Below are 20,477 nucleotides of genomic sequence, written 5' to 3'. Positions count from 1 at the left end.
TTTTTCCAGTCTCACCTCAATTTCATTCCACATGGGGAACATTTAAATCCAAATACATGACTATGGGGATAACTAACTGAGGAGGTGATTTATATACTTTCTTTCATTCCACCAACCAAATCCACAAACAAAAGTAGAGCTTTTTACCTGTGAAGTCAACCTTGCCATACAGGTCTTGAATCTGGGGAGCCAGTCCCAGTTTGAACAGGTACAAGCTAGAAGATAAAACATGTAGAAAAGTTAGAACTCTTTGCTCTAACCTGTATGTTGTTATTAACATGCAGCTGGCTCTTCCTTCTGCTCTTAGAAGATTTAAGGGATAAGGGGGAATTAGAAAAAAGAACAAGGCAAGCATTATAAATTCAAGTTCCCTATGTCATGGCTTTTTGATGGTACAATTTATTTCTGGACTGAACCTTTACCTGCTCAAGAAAGAAGCTTATAATTAAAGGCCTATGCAGTAAAACTTAAGCTATTCAGAAACATTCATTTTTTGTTTACTAGTTTTGGAAGAAAATCTTGCTGAAATGTATTATAGATTCCTCTTTCTCTTTTTAACTAAAGGCTACTGAATTAAAAACAACAACAACAACAACAACTTTTCTTATTGGTTGAAAGCCAACATGATAGTACAGGCCTGTATTCTAGTGAAGCCTTCAGAACCTGAAGTATGTGGAGTTTTTTCTCCCTGTACTAAATGGGTCTGTGTTGCTGTGATTTTGAGTTCTTGTCTTTTTCAATCCTCATCCAACATCCTATATAACACTTCTCTTATGGTTAATGACTCCCTCCTCCTGGATACTCTTTCTACCCCTATATTGTATGACACTGCTTACCTCTTAGTTCTCTTTACTTCCTGGTCTCTGTCAACCTACTCTGTCAAACCATTATCCATTACCTATTCTATAAGCATGCATATTCTCTAAAGTTCTATATAGGGCCTTTTTCTTTTTTTCCTCAATATTTTCTCTGATGGGATTAAATCTTATTTCTACTAAAGCATATAATACCTATATCTACTTATATAACCCTAATATCCTCAATATCCAAAGTGCATCACCAACTACCTATGGATTATGTGTACTATGATATAGCCCATTAGCCTTTCAACATCAACATGTCCAAAATGGCACTCATATTTGTCTTTCCTTCTAAACTGGCCCCTCTCCTCCAAATTTTCCCCCATATACTGAGAACACAACAGTCCTTTCAGTCACCCAGCTCCACACCTAAAAGTCATGCTCAAATGCCTCATTTCTCCTCTCCCTCTCCAGTCAGTTGTTTTCTTCTACAACATACCTTCAAACAATAAAATGTCGCCACTCTAATTCAATTAAGAATTCACTTAATCATTAAATATCTATATATCTATATAGCACCATGCTACGTATAATAAGGACAAAAAGACAAAAATAAAATAGTCCCTGCCCTGAGGCTCCCATTCTATTTGGTGAATCCATTTGGCTACATCATTGTCAGATAAGGCTCTAAAAAAAGAGGAGTGACAGCCCAACCAAAATTCTCATTATATACATTAACAGCTTTGAGTTCCTGTACCCAAATTTATTTTAAATGAAGGCAAGGGCTTCCTGCACATCTTCCTTTCAGCTGACATCCTCATGGCCAAGGTCAGATCTCTTTCCATAAAAGTGCTACAGAAGAAAAAGGACAAAAAAGGCACACAACTCTAGAGAGATTTTCCTAGAACCAACTACCAAGGACTTGAGACACTGCTTTGGGAAGTTATTTTTACCTAAACAGAAGAAGGCCTGAGCTTCCATTCACCTTGCAGAAAGGACACAAACCCAGAGAAGCAAAGTGTCCCTCTGCTGGCTTCTCCTCAGGCATAGCCTTCCCCAGCTTAGCTGTCTAGGAAGGCTCAAATCACGACATAAAGAATTTGTCTGATTTGGAGCCAGATCCACCAACCCCATCTTGAAATTCTGTCCCAGAGAGACAAGATTTGAAGTCAGAAAGACCAAAGTTGGATTCCTGTCCCCAAACATTTAAAAACTGTGGGACTCTGGACAACCTCTCTTTGCCTCCATCTATAAAACTGAGGTTGTACAACCTCACCAGATTATGGTAAGAATCAAATGAGTTAACATATGTGAAGGTGCTATCTAAATGCCATGGCATCTATCACGATTGTTTTAAGGCCAGAATGTACCACAGGCATTCAGAAAAGGGACATGCTGGAATGGACTAGATAGTATTTACAAACAAGGCAAGACTTGAACTGGAGCTTGAAAGATGGGTGTAATTTGAATAGAGAACAGAGAGGAGAGTTTGTTAAAAGAATAAAGAACAAAAACTCAATCAATCTCTCCTTCCAGTCAAGCAAACTGATATCATCTTAGGAAAGAAAAGGTCTCAGCCCAATATACATGACTTTTAAGCAGACTGTGTGCTCTACTAATCTATCTGCATGTAACTTCCTTATGTCTTTTCATCACTACATTTCAGTGCCATGAAAATTCTACTCAGATCAAAAAGGGGAAATAAATGTGTGGATGAAAACCACACACCAATTTTCATAAACATATTTAGATTTGATAAGAGAATATCAGCAGGCAATGACACTTCATTTTTATACTTCTTTCATTTCAATCATAGCTCCAGGCTCTCTAACCAAGCTGGCCATATTTGCCAAGATGGGAGATTCACCACTGCCCAGGTTCCTTCCCCGACTTAGGATGATTACTTATCATCCTAAACTTGGTTTATGATTAGAAAGTAGAACCGAGTCATCTTTCACCAACTCACTGGAGGACTTGGGCCAAGTCAATTATACTCCAATTTTCTAATTTGTCACATAAGGGCCAAGGATGCCCACCATTAAAGAGTTTACTGTCTTAGGATGAGTGGTAACTAATGAGTAAACAAATTAACTTGTGGTGCTTTGAAAATCAACTAATGAGCACAAAATTGAAATAAAATTACCAAGCTAACCAAAGAGAAACCAAGTTGTTCCAACCAGGCCACTCTGATCATTTGCATTCATGCCTTCAACTGGTTCTTCCACAGATATTTCAAAGGGAGTTATAGGTTACTGATGAAATTTAGTATAATACTAAAGAATTAACAAGAAATTCTAAACTTATATTTCAATTTGCCATATTATAACAAAACCAGATTCAAATGTACAAATGTAGTTTTTAAAAACAGACTTAATGAAATTACAACCAAGTGGCCAAGGTGGAGAGGAGAAAAGGAGGAGGAGGACGAGGAAATGGGAGAGGAAGGGAAAGAAGAGAAAGAGAAAAAGTGGGAGGGAAAGAGGGAGACAGAGAAGCAGAAGGAAGACAGGGACAGAGAAAAACAGAGACAAAGACAATAACAGAGACAGAGAATGGCAAGGAATGATAGAAAAAATTTATAAGAACTTATTCTTGCCAAGTCAGTTTTCCAATAATTTCCTAATTTTAAGGCTGATGCTTCATATGCTCAAATTCTGCCTTCATAGAACACAACATGCTTACTACTACATCTAGGCTTGAAGATACCACTGTATTCTTTTTATCAAAAAGCCTTTTTACCTGAGTGCATGGATGCAGTAGATACAGCGGGGCATGTTCTTTCGATCATAGATGTCTGTGGTTTCAGGGTAAAAAATCTGCCCAAAAATAAAAGTAGAGTCAGATATAAATCAGTAATCATTTCGCCTTAGCCCACCCAACAAGAATACAAAATATACCTACATTTATGTGGGATTAACAGTGGCAAAGTTTTCTAGATATTCTAAACATTTCTCTCCATCATTTTATTCATAGCATGATCACCATTATTTCACATGAGGTAAGATAAAAGTCATCTTCCTCTTTGTCTGGCCTCCCCTTACCTGAAATCAGTGCCCAAAGCCCCACAGAGCTACCAAATGCCAGAAGACCCCCTCAAGAGTAAGACCCTGCTAACACTTTACAAAGCAGAAAAGGATCCCTGCAGGTTGTATACTGACTTAGAAAACCAAAATTTAAGATTTATCTATGATGTACTACCCTCATTTTGTTAAATTTTTCCCAATTATATTTTAATCTGATTTAGGCCACACTCAGAAGTTTTCAGTCATAAATTTGTTGGCCATTTCTACTCTAAAAGATCAGAATTCCAAATTTCATATGGATTTGTGGGGTATGTAAATTCTGCTAGTTTGCTGTTCTCTAAGTATTTCAGATGAAAGAAGCCTTATCTACCAGTCATGCAAGGTCTCCATTCCCAGTCATCTAATTTCACTGACTTAAATGCAAACTAGGGGTTCATATGACCCTCTGGCCAAGCACTTATCCCTATCGCACTAAACCATGTCTGTCCATTATACTTTGCCTTATGGAATCTGGTTTCAGTTGATTACGATCAGCTGTGAATTAGCCTAATATACCCAGAATACACAAATGACCACTGCTGTTACAAAATGAAATTCTATCTATATATATCATATAATATTATTTTAATATCACTGTTTGTCCCAAGTAATTCAAATACCACTGTAGGTGCTAACAGCATATAAGGCATGGTCCCTAAGACTTGATAATCTAATCAGAAAGGAATAAAATATAGAGAAATAATTAATAAACCATAATAATCAATGTGTCATTACATACTAAGCTATAGTATGGACTGTAAGTGTTGAAAGAAAGGAAGATCAATGAGAACAGAAGTAGTCTAGACAATGTTTAGAGAAAAAGGATAATTTTACTATAGCACTGTTCAGAGGAATATGGCTAGACAAAGAATAGAGGGGAAGATGATATTCAAAAAAGGAAGAACACAAGGAAATACACAAACAGTAGTGAACACATTGCAATTGTGCTACAGAATTGGAGCATATAAACATATGATGAAGGATCTTCAAGAGTCAGGCAGAGTTTAACTTGACACAAAAGATTACAAGAAGTCACCGTAGTCTTTTTTTGGTTTATTTTGAAGGAATGTTGAAAAAATGACACATAAGAATAACTTTGAGGAAGAGTGGTCTGGTAGCAAATAGCAAGGAGTCTTGGAAGGAGAGGAGAATAAAGTTAAGAAAAGAAGGCAAACTAGGAGCCTATTAAAATAATTAAGGCATAAAATCATAAAGGCCTAAATGAAAGAATCTAAGGCTATAAAGGGACCTAGTGGTCATAAATTTAAAAATAAGGCTATAAAAGGCCTTAAAAAGAACTCCAAGGTTCTTTTTAACTCAAAAAAATGGGTGTATTCTTCCTGTGCAACAAGAGAACTGTTCGGTTCTGCACACATATATTGTATCTAGTATATACTATAACATATTTAACATGTATAATTCTGCTTGCCATCTAGGAGAAGGGATGGAGGGAGGGAGGGAAAGGAAAAATCGGAACAGAAGTGAGTGCAAGGGATAACCCTGTAAAAAATTACCCATGCATATGTTCTGTCAATAAAAAGTTATAATTATTAAAAAAAAAAAAAAAAAAAAAAAAAAAAGATGGGTGTGACTGGTCAAAGAGTATTGCCACTTATAGACTGTAATTTGGTAAAAAGATCAATTCAATTTCAGACATGATAAACCTGAAGTGAAATCAAGACACCTAAATGAAAATGAAAAATGAAACATTGTCTATGTTTCAATGAAAGAAGAGAACTGGGTATAAAAATCTAATTGAAAGCCAAAAGTCTTTTTTTTTTTTTTTTTTTTTTTTTAAGATCAAATCTTTTGCTTCTGTCTACCTTGGAAAGAGGGGAGTTGCGTACTCTCCCTTGATTCTATCAAGCTCTAGACACCTTCTCTGGATACCTAAAACTCCACAGCAGTTACTCTGCTCCCCACTTAGGTACCCTCTGCTCCTCACCTTACCTCTCCCCACCCTCAGTTGTCTATTCTGGAACAATTCTACCAGAAGGCCAAATTCCTACAATGATAATCCACATGAGTAGAGAACTCATACTCTAATGATTAACATACTTCCACATACAAATCGTTCCTTCCTTATCCATCCTAATGATCATAAAACCCCAATTGCCACTGCCCTGTTCGCTATTCCTGAATTTCCCCTTAATCTATCCACCTCAACTCAAACCATTCTAAAACTACCCACCAGTTCTTAAACTGTGCTCTCTGGAATTTTGCCTGTTCCAGAGATAAGTTAGTTTCCATCTTAAATCTTCCCTTTCTTGCTTGACACACATACTGACACTCCCTCAAATGCCCCAATCTCTCAGCTCCTCAACTTACTAATGCTCATGTGCTACTGAAACAAGATAGAGAAAATCCATGCACTGAGGATGCTACAGATTTATTAATCTCACCTGTAGCAAAGAAATCCTTTTATACCTAATCTTAATGATTTACTATTCCACTCACTAGAGTAATTTTTCTAAAACTTTCCATCCCTCCTCAAGCCTCCCATAATACTTCTTCCTTCATGTCTCAATTTCACTGGGGAAAAAAAAAAAAAAAGAGAGAGAGAGCTTCTTCTCCTTTGCTGATCATCTTACATCCCCGTCAGATGCCTTCTGCTACTATTTCCTCTTTCACCCCATCTCATAAATAAGTGGCCCTCCTTATAATCAAGGCAAACCCCTCTGCATGCACTACTGATCCTAATCTATTCAATTTCACTAATCTTGAACCTCTTCTTATCTACTGGTCAATGCCTAGAAATGTATTCATGTAGCCTCCATCTTCAAAAAACCCTGAATTAATCATACCAATCCTAGTAGTTTTAGTCTTATCTCTTTCCTCCCCACCTTTGTGGCTAAATTCCTTAAGAAGGATGGCTAAAATAAGTACCCTTAGTTCCTTTTCTCTCACTCTCTTCCTCCTAAGTCTCTGCACTCTAGCTTCTGACCTCATTATTCAACTGAAATTGCTTCTCCCAAAGATCTAATAATCTTTCAGATGTCAAATCTAATAATCTTTTCTCAATCTTCATTCCTCTTGACCTCTCTACAGCCTTTGACAAAGTTCAATACCCTCTTTTATTTGAGAAACTTCTCTCTAGAGTAGTGATATTACTTTCTTCTGGTTCTCCTCCCACCTATCTGACCACTCCTCTGTCTCTTCTGCTTAGTTTCATCCAGGTGACCCACAGAGCTGTCCTGGGCCCTCTTCTCTCCCTCTACATTATTTCATTTGGCTATCTCATCTGTTTCCATGGATTCAATTATTGCTATGCTAATGATTCTTAAATCTCCTTAGCTAACTGCAATCTGTTTGTTAAACTATTTCCAAATGCCTACTAGACACCTCAAAATGGATACACCAGACATCTCCAAAACCAACTTCGCTATCTTTCCCTCTCATTCCTCCCCATTTTAAACTCCCAACTGTTGTCAAGGATATCAGCATGCTTCCACTCCTTATTCATCACAACCAGTAATGGGGGGTGAGGATAGCGGGTGGGACAGAAGATGATATAAACAAAAGTGCAACCAAAGACAGAAAAGGTGACCAGCGAAGTTGTGTTTTCCAGAGAAAACCAGGTCTGAGTGAATCTGAGAAGATGGAAGGAGCAAGTGCTTGTCCTTTCTACCTTTATCGGGAGGTATTTCTTCCTCTTAAATGTGCCCCCTTGTCTTCTGACAATACTGACACTCCCATAGAACAAGCCTTCATCACCTCCCATAGAACAAGCCTTCATCACCTCAAGCCTGGCCTACTGGAAGAACTTGCTGGTCGGTATCCCTGCCACCATCTCTCCCCATTCCAGTCCCTCCTCCTCTAGCTGTCAGAGCCATCTTGTTAAAGTACAGGTCAGATCATGGCACATTCCCTCCTCTTTTCCATCATTAAATCAAGCCTAAAATCAAATGCAAAATCTTTGGTTTGGCCCTTCCTAATAAGACTCCTTTCCTTCCTGCCTTTCTAGGCTTCCTGTTCCACACTTCCAGATACTCTACAATCTGGTGACCCTGCCTTCTTACTGTTCCTCAAGCATGATATTCCATCATTCTCCATGCCTGATACTCTCTCCCACCTTATCTCAGCCTCCCTCAAGTAGCATCTTCTACTAGCAGCCCTTCCTAACATTTAATCTTAGTGCCTTCTCTCTGAGAATATCTCCAGTTATTCTGTACATAGCTTGGTTGCCCACAATTTTTTGCATTTTGTCTCCCCAGTTAATCTGTGAGCTTTTTGAGAAAAAGGGATTTTGGGGTGAGAGGCAAGGAGGTATCTTTCTTTGTATCCCCAGTACTTAACATCATGCTTAGCATATAGCTGGCACTTCATAAATGTTAACTGATATAGGACAAAAATTAAGATAAACTAAATTAAAAAGTAAAGTATTGGATGTTTTAGAGTATCCATAATTATAAAATAAGAGATGAAAAAGGTACCATCAAATAAAAAAAGATGGGGCGGGTGGGTATTTAAGAGAAGAGATACCATAACATGGGATCAAAAAAGAAAGAATGAAAGTGTGTCACAGAAGGGGTTTTAAACAATATTTATTGAATGTCCTGAGAGATCAAGTTAAAAAAAGAACAGATAAAAGTCACTGTGCTATTTCTACAACTGGCTCATTTAAACAAGAGTTAGCACCTTGAGAGATCTATTAGAATCCAATTAAAATGATTATTTACAGCCATGTATGTATACATCCACACAAATATAAAATTTGTATATATGTATACATTCATATATGTATCCACTCATATATGTATCCATCCAGTATCATACTAGATAAGAGTGACCTATAAATTAACACTGCTCCTTTTTTTTTTTTTTAATCAGGAAGAATTTTACTTTAAAATGATGTGCTGGGATGACATAGTAAATATGGCATCTGACTTAGTATTAGGAAGAACTTAGATCAAATCCTGCTGCAGAAGTTGTAGAGCCCTGGGAAATTCACAGAAACTCTTGTGTATCATTGTTTCCCTACCTGTACAATGATGGCATTGGATCTGCTAATCTCTTTCAACTCAAAAATCAATGACCCTATGAAAAAACTTTTTTGAAGCACCACCAGAAAGTACTTTTTAATCCAACTAATTTAAAGCTCTTGTCTACCTAACATCTCATTGTGGACATACTAATTCTATGTAATTGACAATGAATACTTTTAGGAAATGGTGTATGTGACTCGAGAGAGTATGTTGCTGCCCATAAAAGCTGAGGAGCACAATTAAAATAATAGTATTTTATAGTCATAGCAAGTAATAACAGTGTTCTCTACATTACTCCACGCAGAGGTAGAAAATTTTTGCCAAATGGGCATGCTACATAGGAAACAAGAAAAAAGAGGAACAGGAAATTACAGATACTTAACAAGGCCAACTAGCATTGTTGTAAGAATTAAGACTCTTGCATTTCCTGGCTTTTGTGGGCTTCAAATCTCTTAATTCTCTCTAAAACAACTGTACAGAAAGTAACTCTGATACAATTCTAAGTAAGAGGAAAGAGAAAATATTATGTGCAAAAGTTTACAATTAGAATTTTAATGCTGTAAGAACAGCAATTAAATACTTATTAGGCATTTGCTATACAAGGAACTTACATGCCAAGTATATCAGATACAAAATAAAAAAGCAAAAATAACTCCAGTCTTGGAGGAGCTTCAATTTTAATGAGGGAAACAATATGTGCATAAACAGAGAGTAATCAAAAGGTAACCTTAGGAAGCAAGGTGATGATGGCAGCAGCAGGGGGATCCAAGAAGGAATCCAGAAAATCCAAAGTTCAGCAATGAGCAAGACCCAGCTATGTGAGCTCATGTCCATTTAAATTTCTCACTTCTATCATACTGGAAATACAAAGCTTTTAGCTCCAGGGATACTGCTACCAATATTTACATTTTAAGTTATAAACAAGGCATTTGGGAATTTTCAGGGAGACCAGGGGAAGTCTGATGCCATTTCCATAATACCACACATGAAATATAGCCAAGCTAAGAGACAATTTACAACAAAAGTCATCATAAAATTGTCTCAGAAGAAAAAAGGAAGAAAAGGGAATCCACAGAAAAAACTTTTTTTCTATCTTCAAATTTCATTCTTCTGTTGCAAGGTCTTCAAAATTATCCTTATACTTGTTAAAACCAAATTTATACACATATATCTATAGTGAATGATAATGAAGGTGGAAAACAGATTCATTACTAGGTCATTAAGGTCAGAAATACAGAACAAAGAGGAAAAACTGATTACTATCTAACAAGAAACAAACTAGGCAGATAATGTACTTCTTAAATAACATTTTATAAAATATTTCAGATGCATCTAATAATTTCAGAGAACTTAAATTAAATAATAGCCATCAGTCACCTAAATTTTATTTAAGCTCCTACTATGTGCCAGGCACTGTTCTAAACCCTGGGAATACAAAAAAAAACAAACAAAAAAAAAAAGGAATTCCTGTTTTCAAGGATCTCACAGTCTAAATGGGGAAGACAACTCTGGAACAACAAGATATGTACAGGATAAAGTGGACATAACTTCAGATAGAAGGTCTTAAGATTACAAAAAATTAGGAAGGAAGAAAGGACTGGAAGAAAGAGAAGGGAGAACATTTTAGGCCTGGGGGACAGTCGAGAAAAGTGCCTGGAGATGGAGTACCTTATTTGAGGAATAGCCAGGAGACAGTGCGCTGGACTGAACAGCATCAGGAGGGGAGGATGGAATAAGAAGGTAGAAACGTGGGAAGGGATTGGACAATGAAGGGCTTTAAAAACCAAACTGAAGATTTTACACTCCGGACTCATACCTCCAACTCCCTAGGCCCCTGGCCCTGCCCCCAGCAGGCTACAGCAACAGTTCAAACTTGAGATGATCAAGTCTCTGCCAGGATGGTCACAATGTCAGAGGAGAAAAGGGGTGATATACAAGAGATAGGATAAAGGTAAAAATGATAAGGACTTGACCATCCACTGGATGGGGCAGGTAGGTGTGAGTGAAGAATCAAGGCCATTTTTTGTGATCCTAGGTGACTAGGAGGATGGTGGTACCTTCCACCATAAAAGGAAGGACAAGGAGGAAAACAATGGTAAAGGACTTCATCAGAACTATGATCAATGCAGAGACCAGGCCTAAGCTGAGAACACTGATAAGGAAACACATCTCTTTCCTCTCAGCAGACTACAAATAAGAAATGGGGTCTACATTCTCCAACAAGGTCAAGGGATTTCTCTGCTATGCTTAGTGGTACTTCCTCATTATAACAGACAGCTCTATTGGAATGGTGGGATAGTCACTGGAAAGTGACAACTTTCACTTCTCTGCCTGGCAGAGGTAAGAGATTACAGGTGTGTACTCTGCACATCCTTCCACACTAGATATTTTTTCTTCTATTCTTTATTCTGTTTCAAGAAAGGCTCAAAAGGTCAAAGATGGGAAAAGGAATATATTTGGAAATGAAAGTGATGGAAATAAAACAAGATGTTAACTTGAAAACAATTTAGAATTTTTTTTTAAAAGACTTAAAGCAGGATAAAAAATTTCACAAAGGGGTTTGCTGAGTGAAACACTCAGATTCTATGATTTAAAACTGTGCAAACATTCAGGAAAATCTACCTTTGGCAGCCCAATTTCAGACATCGCGTTCAGCCATTGAATCACGTTATCGGTATGTCGAAAGTGAAGGCCAGTTGCCTGAAACAAACAAAACAAAACATATTAAGCAGAATGAAGTTATGTTGAGACAAACTCCAAATAAATGCTGTTCCTTAAAAAAATCTCAATTAAAAGCACCCAAGGCCAATGTAAATTTAATTTCAAAGTGCAACATTACATATCAGTTCCTTCTTGTCCATAATCTCATTTACCTTTCAAGAGAAACAAACCAGAAAGTCTTAAGTCCATTCAATCACAATACAAGTAGTTGATTTTCTCATATACATTTATTCTAAAAGCCTGTAATATATGCCAATATGGAAATAAAACAGCACCCGACCTTCCCCTTACTTTCCCTCTTAATAGCCCTAATTTCCTGCTGTTATACCTAATTATTTGATTCCTTCTTGCCTCTGTACTTTATGTTTTCAAGTGGATCATGAACTACTCCAGATCATGGGCCACTGAAGTAGAGGGTTGAGTGGCAAAATGGAGAAAGAGCTGAATTTGGAGCTACATGGATTAAACCCTCCAAGTCACCTCATGTTCTAATGTCTCAGTCTGCTCATCTGCAAACTGGGGATTCCTATGTGTAGTAGCTTGTCCTTCATTGCTGAAGAAGAACAATGACATCACAGGTGATGTCTTGATTTTCAAGTGAACTGGACTGAAGTGAGGCAGAACTGCCCAAAAATCTTAACCTCACTCTCTCCTGAGTCATCGAAGTCTAATGACAGGAAAAAAAAAGATGCCTGGTGCCGGCCTGGGAGGCAGTGAATGACCTTGAGATCTTCAAAGAATGACCAAACTCTAGGAACTCCTCAAACCCTGCTTCAGCCGCCTTCGTGGTCCCTGGAACAAATTATTCTCACCCCCCATTACACTAGGGGAAGTCTTCACATGCTTGTGGTAGTCATCCCCCCAAGTCACTGAGGGATTTGAGGCCTCTCGATTACCCTTAACTTGATTTACCTTGTCTGCCAAGACATTTTTGCAGCATGTGTGACCACTCTGCGTGTCACTTCTTGCAGCCAGAGAAGAGTTATGTGAGAACAGGGTGAGAGCTGGACATCAGAGGTAGATTAGCAGCCCTAAAAGGGGGCCTCACACTGGAGATGCTTGTGCTTCCACAACACCTGTGTCATAAGTCCGTTAGAAGGCCCAAAATAAAGATGTATTTTGCAAACCTTAAAATACCACAAGAATGGGGGGCAGTGTGGCCCAGTGGCATTGGCCTTGAAACACATGAAGACCTCAGTTCAAATTCCACCTTGAACATTTATTAGATGTATGATCCTGGGGAAGTCCATCTCTCAAATCTCACTTTGTTCACCTATTGGGCTCAATGGCCTCTAAGGGATCATTTTCTGCTCTAACTTAAGTCTTATGATAATGTCAGTCATTAAAAATTTACTAAACACCTACTATGTGTACAGTACTCACTAAATGTTGGGGGGAAAAGGGGAGGTAAGTACAAATAAAGATAAAAGACAGTACCTGCCCTTGAAGATCTCACAATCTAATAAAGGAAAAACAACATGCAAACAACTAAGTACAAACAAGCTCTATACAGAACAAATAAGAAATAAACGATAGCAGGAAAGCCCTAGAATTAAGAGAGATCAGGAAAGGCTTCCTAAAGAAGGTGGAATGGGGACTGGGACTTAAAGGAAGTCAGGGAAGCTAGGAGGCAGGGATGAGGAGGAAGAGCATTCTAGGCACTGGAGATAATGTAAGAAGAAAATGCACAGAATTCCACAACAGACTGTCTTTCTGCAGCCAAGTGGCCACTGCCACTGGATTGCAGATAACATGGCTCAAAGTGGGTTGGAGGCAGAAAGGGGAGAGATACGAAGGACTCTCAACACCAAGCCGAGGATTTTACATTTGATCCTAGAGGTAACAGGGAGTCGCTGGAATTGATTAAATAGGAAAGTAATATGGCTGGAGCTGCAGTTTGGGAAAATCACTTTGACAGCTAAGTGGAAGAAGGACTGGAATAACAAGAGACAAAAAGCAGTAAGACAACCAGAAGGCTCCTGTGATGGCTCAGACCTCAGGTTTTGAGAAGCTGCATCAGGAAGCTGGCCATGTCACAGGAGAAAGAGGGCATATTCAAGAGCATTGCAAAGGGAAAATCAAAAAGTTTTAAACATACTGAATTTAAGATTTCTAGAAGATATCTAGTCTGAGATATGTTAGAGGCAGCTGAAGATAAGAGACAGGTCCACAGAGAAGGTGAACCATAAATAGAATGAATCCATGGGAGTAAATGAGAGATTGTCAACTGAGACAGTAAATCACAGGAGGGGAAACCTGTTTTCTGCCAAGGGCCATTTGGATATTTATAACATCATTTGCAGGCCATACATAATCATCAACTTACAGAACTCAAGCAATGGGAGATTGTTACGTGGGCAGGGCCACACCAGATGATTTTAAAGGTCTTATATGGTCTGCAGGTCACAAGTCCCCCACCCCTGGTACAAAGGAAAAGGAAAATCAAACCCAAGACTGAGCAATATGAGACAATCATAGTTAGGGGTGTGACCTGGATATAGAGCTATCAGATTAAGAAGGAACAATCATTCAGATGAGGGGAGAAGCAGTATCACAGTAGAGAAGAGATTTTCAAGAAGAGGGTAATCTCTGCACTAAAGGTTGCATAAAGCTCAAGAGGAATAAGGGTTGGGAAAAAGCAATTGGTTTGGCAGTGAAGAGATCACTGATAACTGAAGAAAGCAAGGATGAATGACAGGTAATAAGCTAGAAAGCAGAGAATTAAGAAGAGTGAAAGGGGAAGGAATTGGGGGCACCTATTGTGGCCAGCCTTTTCAAGGAATTCAACCATAGAGAAAAAAAATATGCGACAATAGCTGGGGATAGAAGGGGAGATCAAGTGAGAGTTTTCTGAGTATGGGAAAGACATAAGTATGTTTGTAGGCAGGAGGGAAGCAGCCAGTAGTCAGGGAATGGGAGTGAGGGAGAAGAATTTAAAAAAGCAATCTGCTGGAGATAAATGGAATGGGATCACATGTGCATCTAGAAAAGAGTCACCTCATGGTTTGAGACAAAGTGAAGGAGAGAGAAGCAGGTGTCAAATGAGGAAGAGAAAAGAGGGATCTCTCAGCAAGTGGTCTCAATTTTTTCAGCAAAATATGAAGCAAGGTTCTCAGCTGAGAGGATGGGGATGGAAGAACCATGGGAGATTTGAGGAAGGTGAAAAGTTTGGGAAGAATTACTGTAATGAGTAGGAAAGTGAATTAATTAGGGAGTAAAACAAATGCTTAGTAGTAGTAAGGTTCTAGTTGAAGTGATATGATAAATTTCCAGTGGACCCAGTCAGCACAATTCCATGATTCAGTACACTTTTGTTCAGAAACTTGTACATAGGAGCAAAAGAAGCAGATGATAAAAGTGACCCAAAGCTAAGGATTGCCAAGGTGTGATCAGTAATAGTGACAAGGGAACAAGAGGCTCTAGAGACGAAGATAAGGCAGAGCAGTGGAGTCAAATGCAAATAAAAATGGGGGCCACTACATTACATGGAAGGAGACTGAGGGCCATAGAGTGACTTAGAAATGTAGTGTTATCTATGTTTTACTTTGTTAAATATTTCCCAACAACATTTTCATCTGGTTGGGGCTGCTCTCAAAAATACCAAGAGTATGTGTTTGACAGTCTGGTATAAAAGGCCCTCAGAGATGTCATCTGAGCTAATTTCCCCATTTTACAGATGAGAAAAAGGAGGCCCAGAGAGAAGTGATTAGCCCAATGTCCCACTTCCCATTAGAATCTAAGTTTTCTTACTAAATAATCTACAGCTCTTTCTCCTGTTTTCAGCTGCCTCCCTCAAACTTTTCTGGTGTCTTCCTGAAGCACCCAGCACTGTGTTCTACAACAAGAAGATCTTTAGGATTCAGGGAATCCCCTTGAAGTACTCTTCTCAACTTGCCCTCATGAAATGAGTTTCCTTTGGTTTCTAGGGAGTAACTCTACAGATCCAGACTCCTCACAATAAAGCTCTCAAGGTCCTACCAGTGTTCTTCCCATTAACAATCTGCCAGTAAAGACCACTAGCTCTTAGGAGAGGCATTTACATAGATAGCAAGCTGCTTCTTTCTTCAGGTGACTTGTTCATTATCTGTGACTGACAGTACCAATATTCCTTCCAATTGATAGGGTTAGGGACCCAGTGCCCCCACAATCTGAGAAATCAGTGTAAAATTTTTTTGGCCTTCCCTTTGTACCAGAGAAGTGTGATGATTGCACATGTATGACCTATATCAGATGGCTTGTCGTTTGGGATAGGGAGGAGTTAAGAGAGGGAGGGAGAAAAAATTTGGAATTCAAAATCCTACAGAAAGGAATGCTGAAAACTATCTGTGCATGTAATAGGAAAAATGAACTACCACTGGGAAGAATTTTGAATTTTTTCCTTTTTCTTTTATGGCATGTTTACAGTACCTTATTGCAAAACTTGTGTTGATATTTTATAATACTATATATATTGCATTGCAATTCTGTCCTTAAAGTTTAGCTATTTTTAAGTCCTACTACTCCAGTAAGATTGTTCTCTAATTCTTTCAAAGAAAGGTATTCACACATCTCAAGTATCAGGACATAGACACTTCTTTAGTTAACTAATACCATGTGATTACACGGTAAAGACCCCTTAGACCCCTTTCCCTCCCACTCTCCTCATCCCCAAGGTCTTTGGTCAAAAATTAACTCCCTTAAAAATGAATGTCTACATTTCTCAATCTAAAATACCATCAGCCAAGTCTTTATCAAGTCTACCAAAATTTTTAAGCCTAGAAAATAAGGAATTCACACCTTGTATCTGGTCTGCTCCCGATCATAAATTTTCTTCACAGATACCACTTTGGGAGAGAAGAAGTTTCCAAGTTTGGCAAGGTAAACCCCATTCCTTAGACCCTCCTCTAGTTCTGTAGTAGGAGGCAGTTCTTCACTGAGACAAGCCTCCATCCACCTGCACAAAAAAAAAAAAAAAAAAAAAAAAAAAAAGAAAGAAAGAAAGAAAGAAAAAAAAAGCATAAATAAAAAATAGTTTTAAGTTTTTCTTTAAAATTTTATGGATTATTTTCTTACATTATGATAAAGCTTAGGGTTAGTCCAAGCAACAATTCAGAACATAGTACAAATATCCTTTCCTCCTGATTCACAGAAAGTTGTCAGGAAATGATTCAATTCTCACCCCACACACACTTTTAACTGATAAAACCCAGGGCTACGACAGGCTAACTGACTTGAACACGGCCCCATAGTGTCCGAATTAAGATATGAATTCATCAGGCCCTCTGACATCAAATCTTTCCACTCTGCTTTAGTACTTTTTTCATCCTGCTCTGTCCCACTAAAGTAATAAGAAATACTACCCACATATACTGCCACATGGATGTTGAGGTCTTGTGCTCCCTATTCTCTGATGTTATTCCCTATCCTCTGATGTTATTGAAGCCTTCTGGATATGATCATGGTAACTACAATCTGGAACAAGGCATCACCCCACTCAGAAGATTAAATATATTGCTGAGATCATCCTCTATTTCCTAGAATATGGGTTTAAAGTGACATTCTTTTTTTCTTTTTGCTTAAAAAAAAAAAATAAATGAAAAGTTAACTGTTACAGCTGAAATGCAGAAGGTAGTATATAATGAATAATTTAGTCCTCAGAGTATCTCAATATATGTAAAATCTATTATTTCATTTCAGTAGGTACTTCTTCCATTGACACAGAATGGCACTTTTCTCCACCTTAGTAGATGGCCTGCAAGATATGCCTTGTACCCCCCCCAAAAAAAAAAAAAATCACAAGATGGATAAAAGTCTACTTATCAGCCATTCTAAACCCAGCAAGAATTTGCCCTTGCACATACTTAAAACTATTCTAGCCTGAGAGATCTTGTCATAACTTTAGAAAAACCAAAAGTCACCTCAATACCACAATGAAACAACAAAGAATTTTTAGGATTATTATTATTTTTTTTTTAATAAAACTCCCAAAGTATTTCCTAGGGAGGCAAAACTGATATTTACTCATCATAACATAGATGAATAATATAAGAAAAATACAAGGAAATAACATTTAAGGAGACAAGAAATTTTTACAAAGATATATCCATAATCTCACTCCCTTCCACAAATGAAAAAATCCCAACAGACATAATCTCACTCCCTTCTACAAATGAAAAAATCCCAACAGACAAGGTTTGGCAAGAGAAATTCCTAAGGTGGACAGGAAGCAAAAGGCTGGCTGTCACCTTGATACAGTCTTGAAAGGGATGGGTAGAGTAGAAGACTCTAAGGGGACAAAGCAGAAGGCAGAGATGGAAAAAGAAACTACTTATGTCAAATGCATGTCACAATACTCAACAATTCCCAATTCCGGATCATCAGCAGAGAAGATCAGATGACTCTGCTAACATCCTTAAGCCTTCCTGACCCAATCTTTTCAACAGCAACCTCAAATCCAACTCGATGGAATACTATGAAATATGAGAAAGTTTAATTGAAAACAAATAAAAGGAAATATCTCACAAATTAAATAATTTCTACTATTCATTGTCTCAAAAAGTAGTATTGACAAAACATAATACACATTTTCAAATACAACCCATGTATACATTTGCTTTTCTAAAAAGGGAAAATCTTAATGGGGAAAGGTATGAGTGGAGAGAAATGTTAGTGATGTGGAAAAAAAAAGCATCAATGAAAAATTTTTATATGCAGAAAAGAAAAAAAAGATCAGAAGGAGACTCAAGAAAAACAGGGCAATGTCATTCTTATGTTAAATTTAATATATCCTTCATAAAAACAAATTGTTAAGTAACAAAGCTTCCCAGTTTTGTGTACACTTCTTTTTTAGGTCTTTTGCATATGGAAATGTGAGTGATCATAATTATAATAATTAACATATCTGTATTGATTACCATGTGCCAGGCACTGTGCTAAGTAAGCACTTAACAATTATTATCTCATCTGATCCTCACAACAACACTGGGAAGTAGCTACTATTATGATCACCATTTTACAGATAAGGAGACTGAGGTAAACAGAGACCAAGTGACTTGACACAGGTCACACAACTAAGAAATGTCTGAGGCTTGATTCGAACTGAGATCTTCTCAATTTCAAGGACAGTGCTTTATTCACAGCACCATCTAGCATCCCCAAGGCATGATCATGTTTGTTGATGTCTGTTACATTCATTTAAAAAAAAATAGTAATTTTAATTTAAGAATAAAAGTTGTATTGGTCAAGAACATAAGCAAGATGAAATAGGATTTTGATAAATGAATGGTGAATCCATAAAAGATTATTTAAAGAGTTTAGGGATATTTAGAGAAATACAGCCTCATGTTGAAGGGTGACTTGGAGAAATGTCCCTAGGTACCACTGTCAGAGACAGAAATATAAGTCTGACCTTGGATCACAGAGTCCCAAAGCAGGAAGGGGATCTCAAAGCTTATTAACCTCCCTGACCATCCTCTCCTTCTGGATATACTCTCCTCTCTAGATTTTCTTGATATTATTCTTACTGTATACTTCTACTTGTCTGATATTCCATGGCACTCAGTGTCGTCCACTTCATAGCCACTACATCTGTGTGTGTCCCCACAATAACCTGTCCTGATCCTCTTCTCTTTGTCCTCCATACTATATTAAGAGAAACTGTTGCCTTTAAAACACAAGAAAGGGAAATTCCAATATTCACTGGATCTGAAAAATCTATAAAAGGCAAAATGACCATAATCAAGTTTGAGGGGAGCTTCATAAGAGAAGACAGTTGTAGTCAGACCATGTAGCAGAAGGAACAAGGGGACTGCTTTAAACTATAATTGTGAGGATCTTTATGAACAATTAACTATATTAAATATTTATAGTAATCTTCCAGGAGGTATAATGCTTTTTTGTTTAAAAAAAAAAAAAAAGAGTGTGTGTGTGTGTGTGTGTTTCAAGTTCAGCAATCTAAGAATGAAAATCAAAAACACACTTTTAATGCTTTTTAGTGGCCCCAGCTTGGATTGCTTCAAAAATCTTTCCCTGAAGAGTGTGTGGGATCAATGTGTGCATGGATACAGGTATACCTATTGCACATTCAGCTATTGGATTCCTCATGTGCTCCTGACTACTTTGGCAATAACATACATCAATGAATTTTTTATCTAAAGGTTAAGCCAAACTTGTTCATATTTGCATTCTCAATCTAAGCTTCACTTCTAAACAGCCTATTAAAATTGGGTAAATGATGCTATAGTTCCAGGTAAATCTGAAGTTCATGCCATTTCTCTTAATAAGACTCATCTATATACTAACATGTTTACTCAAAGCTTTGAATAAAAGACTGCAAACGAAAGATTAAAAAAAAAAAAAAAGAAAAAAGGCAACACTAATTCAGGGTTAGAGACCCAGGTTTTAAAACCAGCTCTATAACAAACAAGATCCTCCCTTAGCCTCTGTTCATTCACCTGTAATATTAAAGGAGCTGGACTGGAAGATCATTAACATTCCTTCTAGTTCTAACATCTTATTATTCTAAAGCATGCAGAACAATATATAAGAGTTCAGAGGCACAGGCTAAATGTAATCTTTTTTTTTCTTCCCTTCTTCACCAAGAGTCTCCACTTCCTTTTCTCTTATGCATTTTTCAAATTATCCCAATCTGGCTTCCAACTCTGTCTCTTAAATGAAACTGCCCTCTCCAAAAGCCTCATTACAACTGCCAAATCCCATGACTTTTTCCTCAGTATTCATCATTGTGCTCCCCTCCCACACCATTTTCCTCTGGATCTTCTCAACACTGATTCTGCCTGATCTTTGGGACCATTCTCCTTGGACTCCTTTGCAGAATCATCATTTTCTTACATCCAGGAGCTTCTCCCAAAGCTCTTTCCTGGGCTCCTTTTTCCCCTCTATACTATCTTCCTGGGTAATCTCATCAGTTT

General features: G+C 37.7%; 1 protein-coding gene across 1 annotated transcript in view; it reads right to left on the bottom strand.

The window, feature by feature from the left end:
* The window catches only part of IQGAP1 (IQ motif containing GTPase activating protein 1), a 113,587-nt gene that overhangs the window by 67,136 nt on the left and 25,974 nt on the right, over positions 1-20,477 (bottom strand). Inside the window, exons 3-6 of the mRNA XM_031956701.1 lie at positions 16,345-16,501; positions 11,470-11,547; positions 3,540-3,616; positions 148-215 (exon numbers count right to left, since the gene is read on the bottom strand). Of these exons, the coding sequence (XP_031812561.1) occupies positions 148-215; positions 3,540-3,616; positions 11,470-11,547; positions 16,345-16,501 (380 nt within the window). The remainder of the gene's footprint in view (positions 1-147; positions 216-3,539; positions 3,617-11,469; positions 11,548-16,344; positions 16,502-20,477) is intronic.

The sequence above is a fragment of the Sarcophilus harrisii genome, chromosome 2 (assembly GCF_902635505.1).
Source record: "Sarcophilus harrisii chromosome 2, mSarHar1.11, whole genome shotgun sequence".
Classification (NCBI taxonomy): Eukaryota; Metazoa; Chordata; class Mammalia; order Dasyuromorphia; family Dasyuridae; genus Sarcophilus; species Sarcophilus harrisii.
Note: the sequence above shows the minus strand (reverse complement) of the source record. Positions and strands in the feature narration are given on the sequence as shown.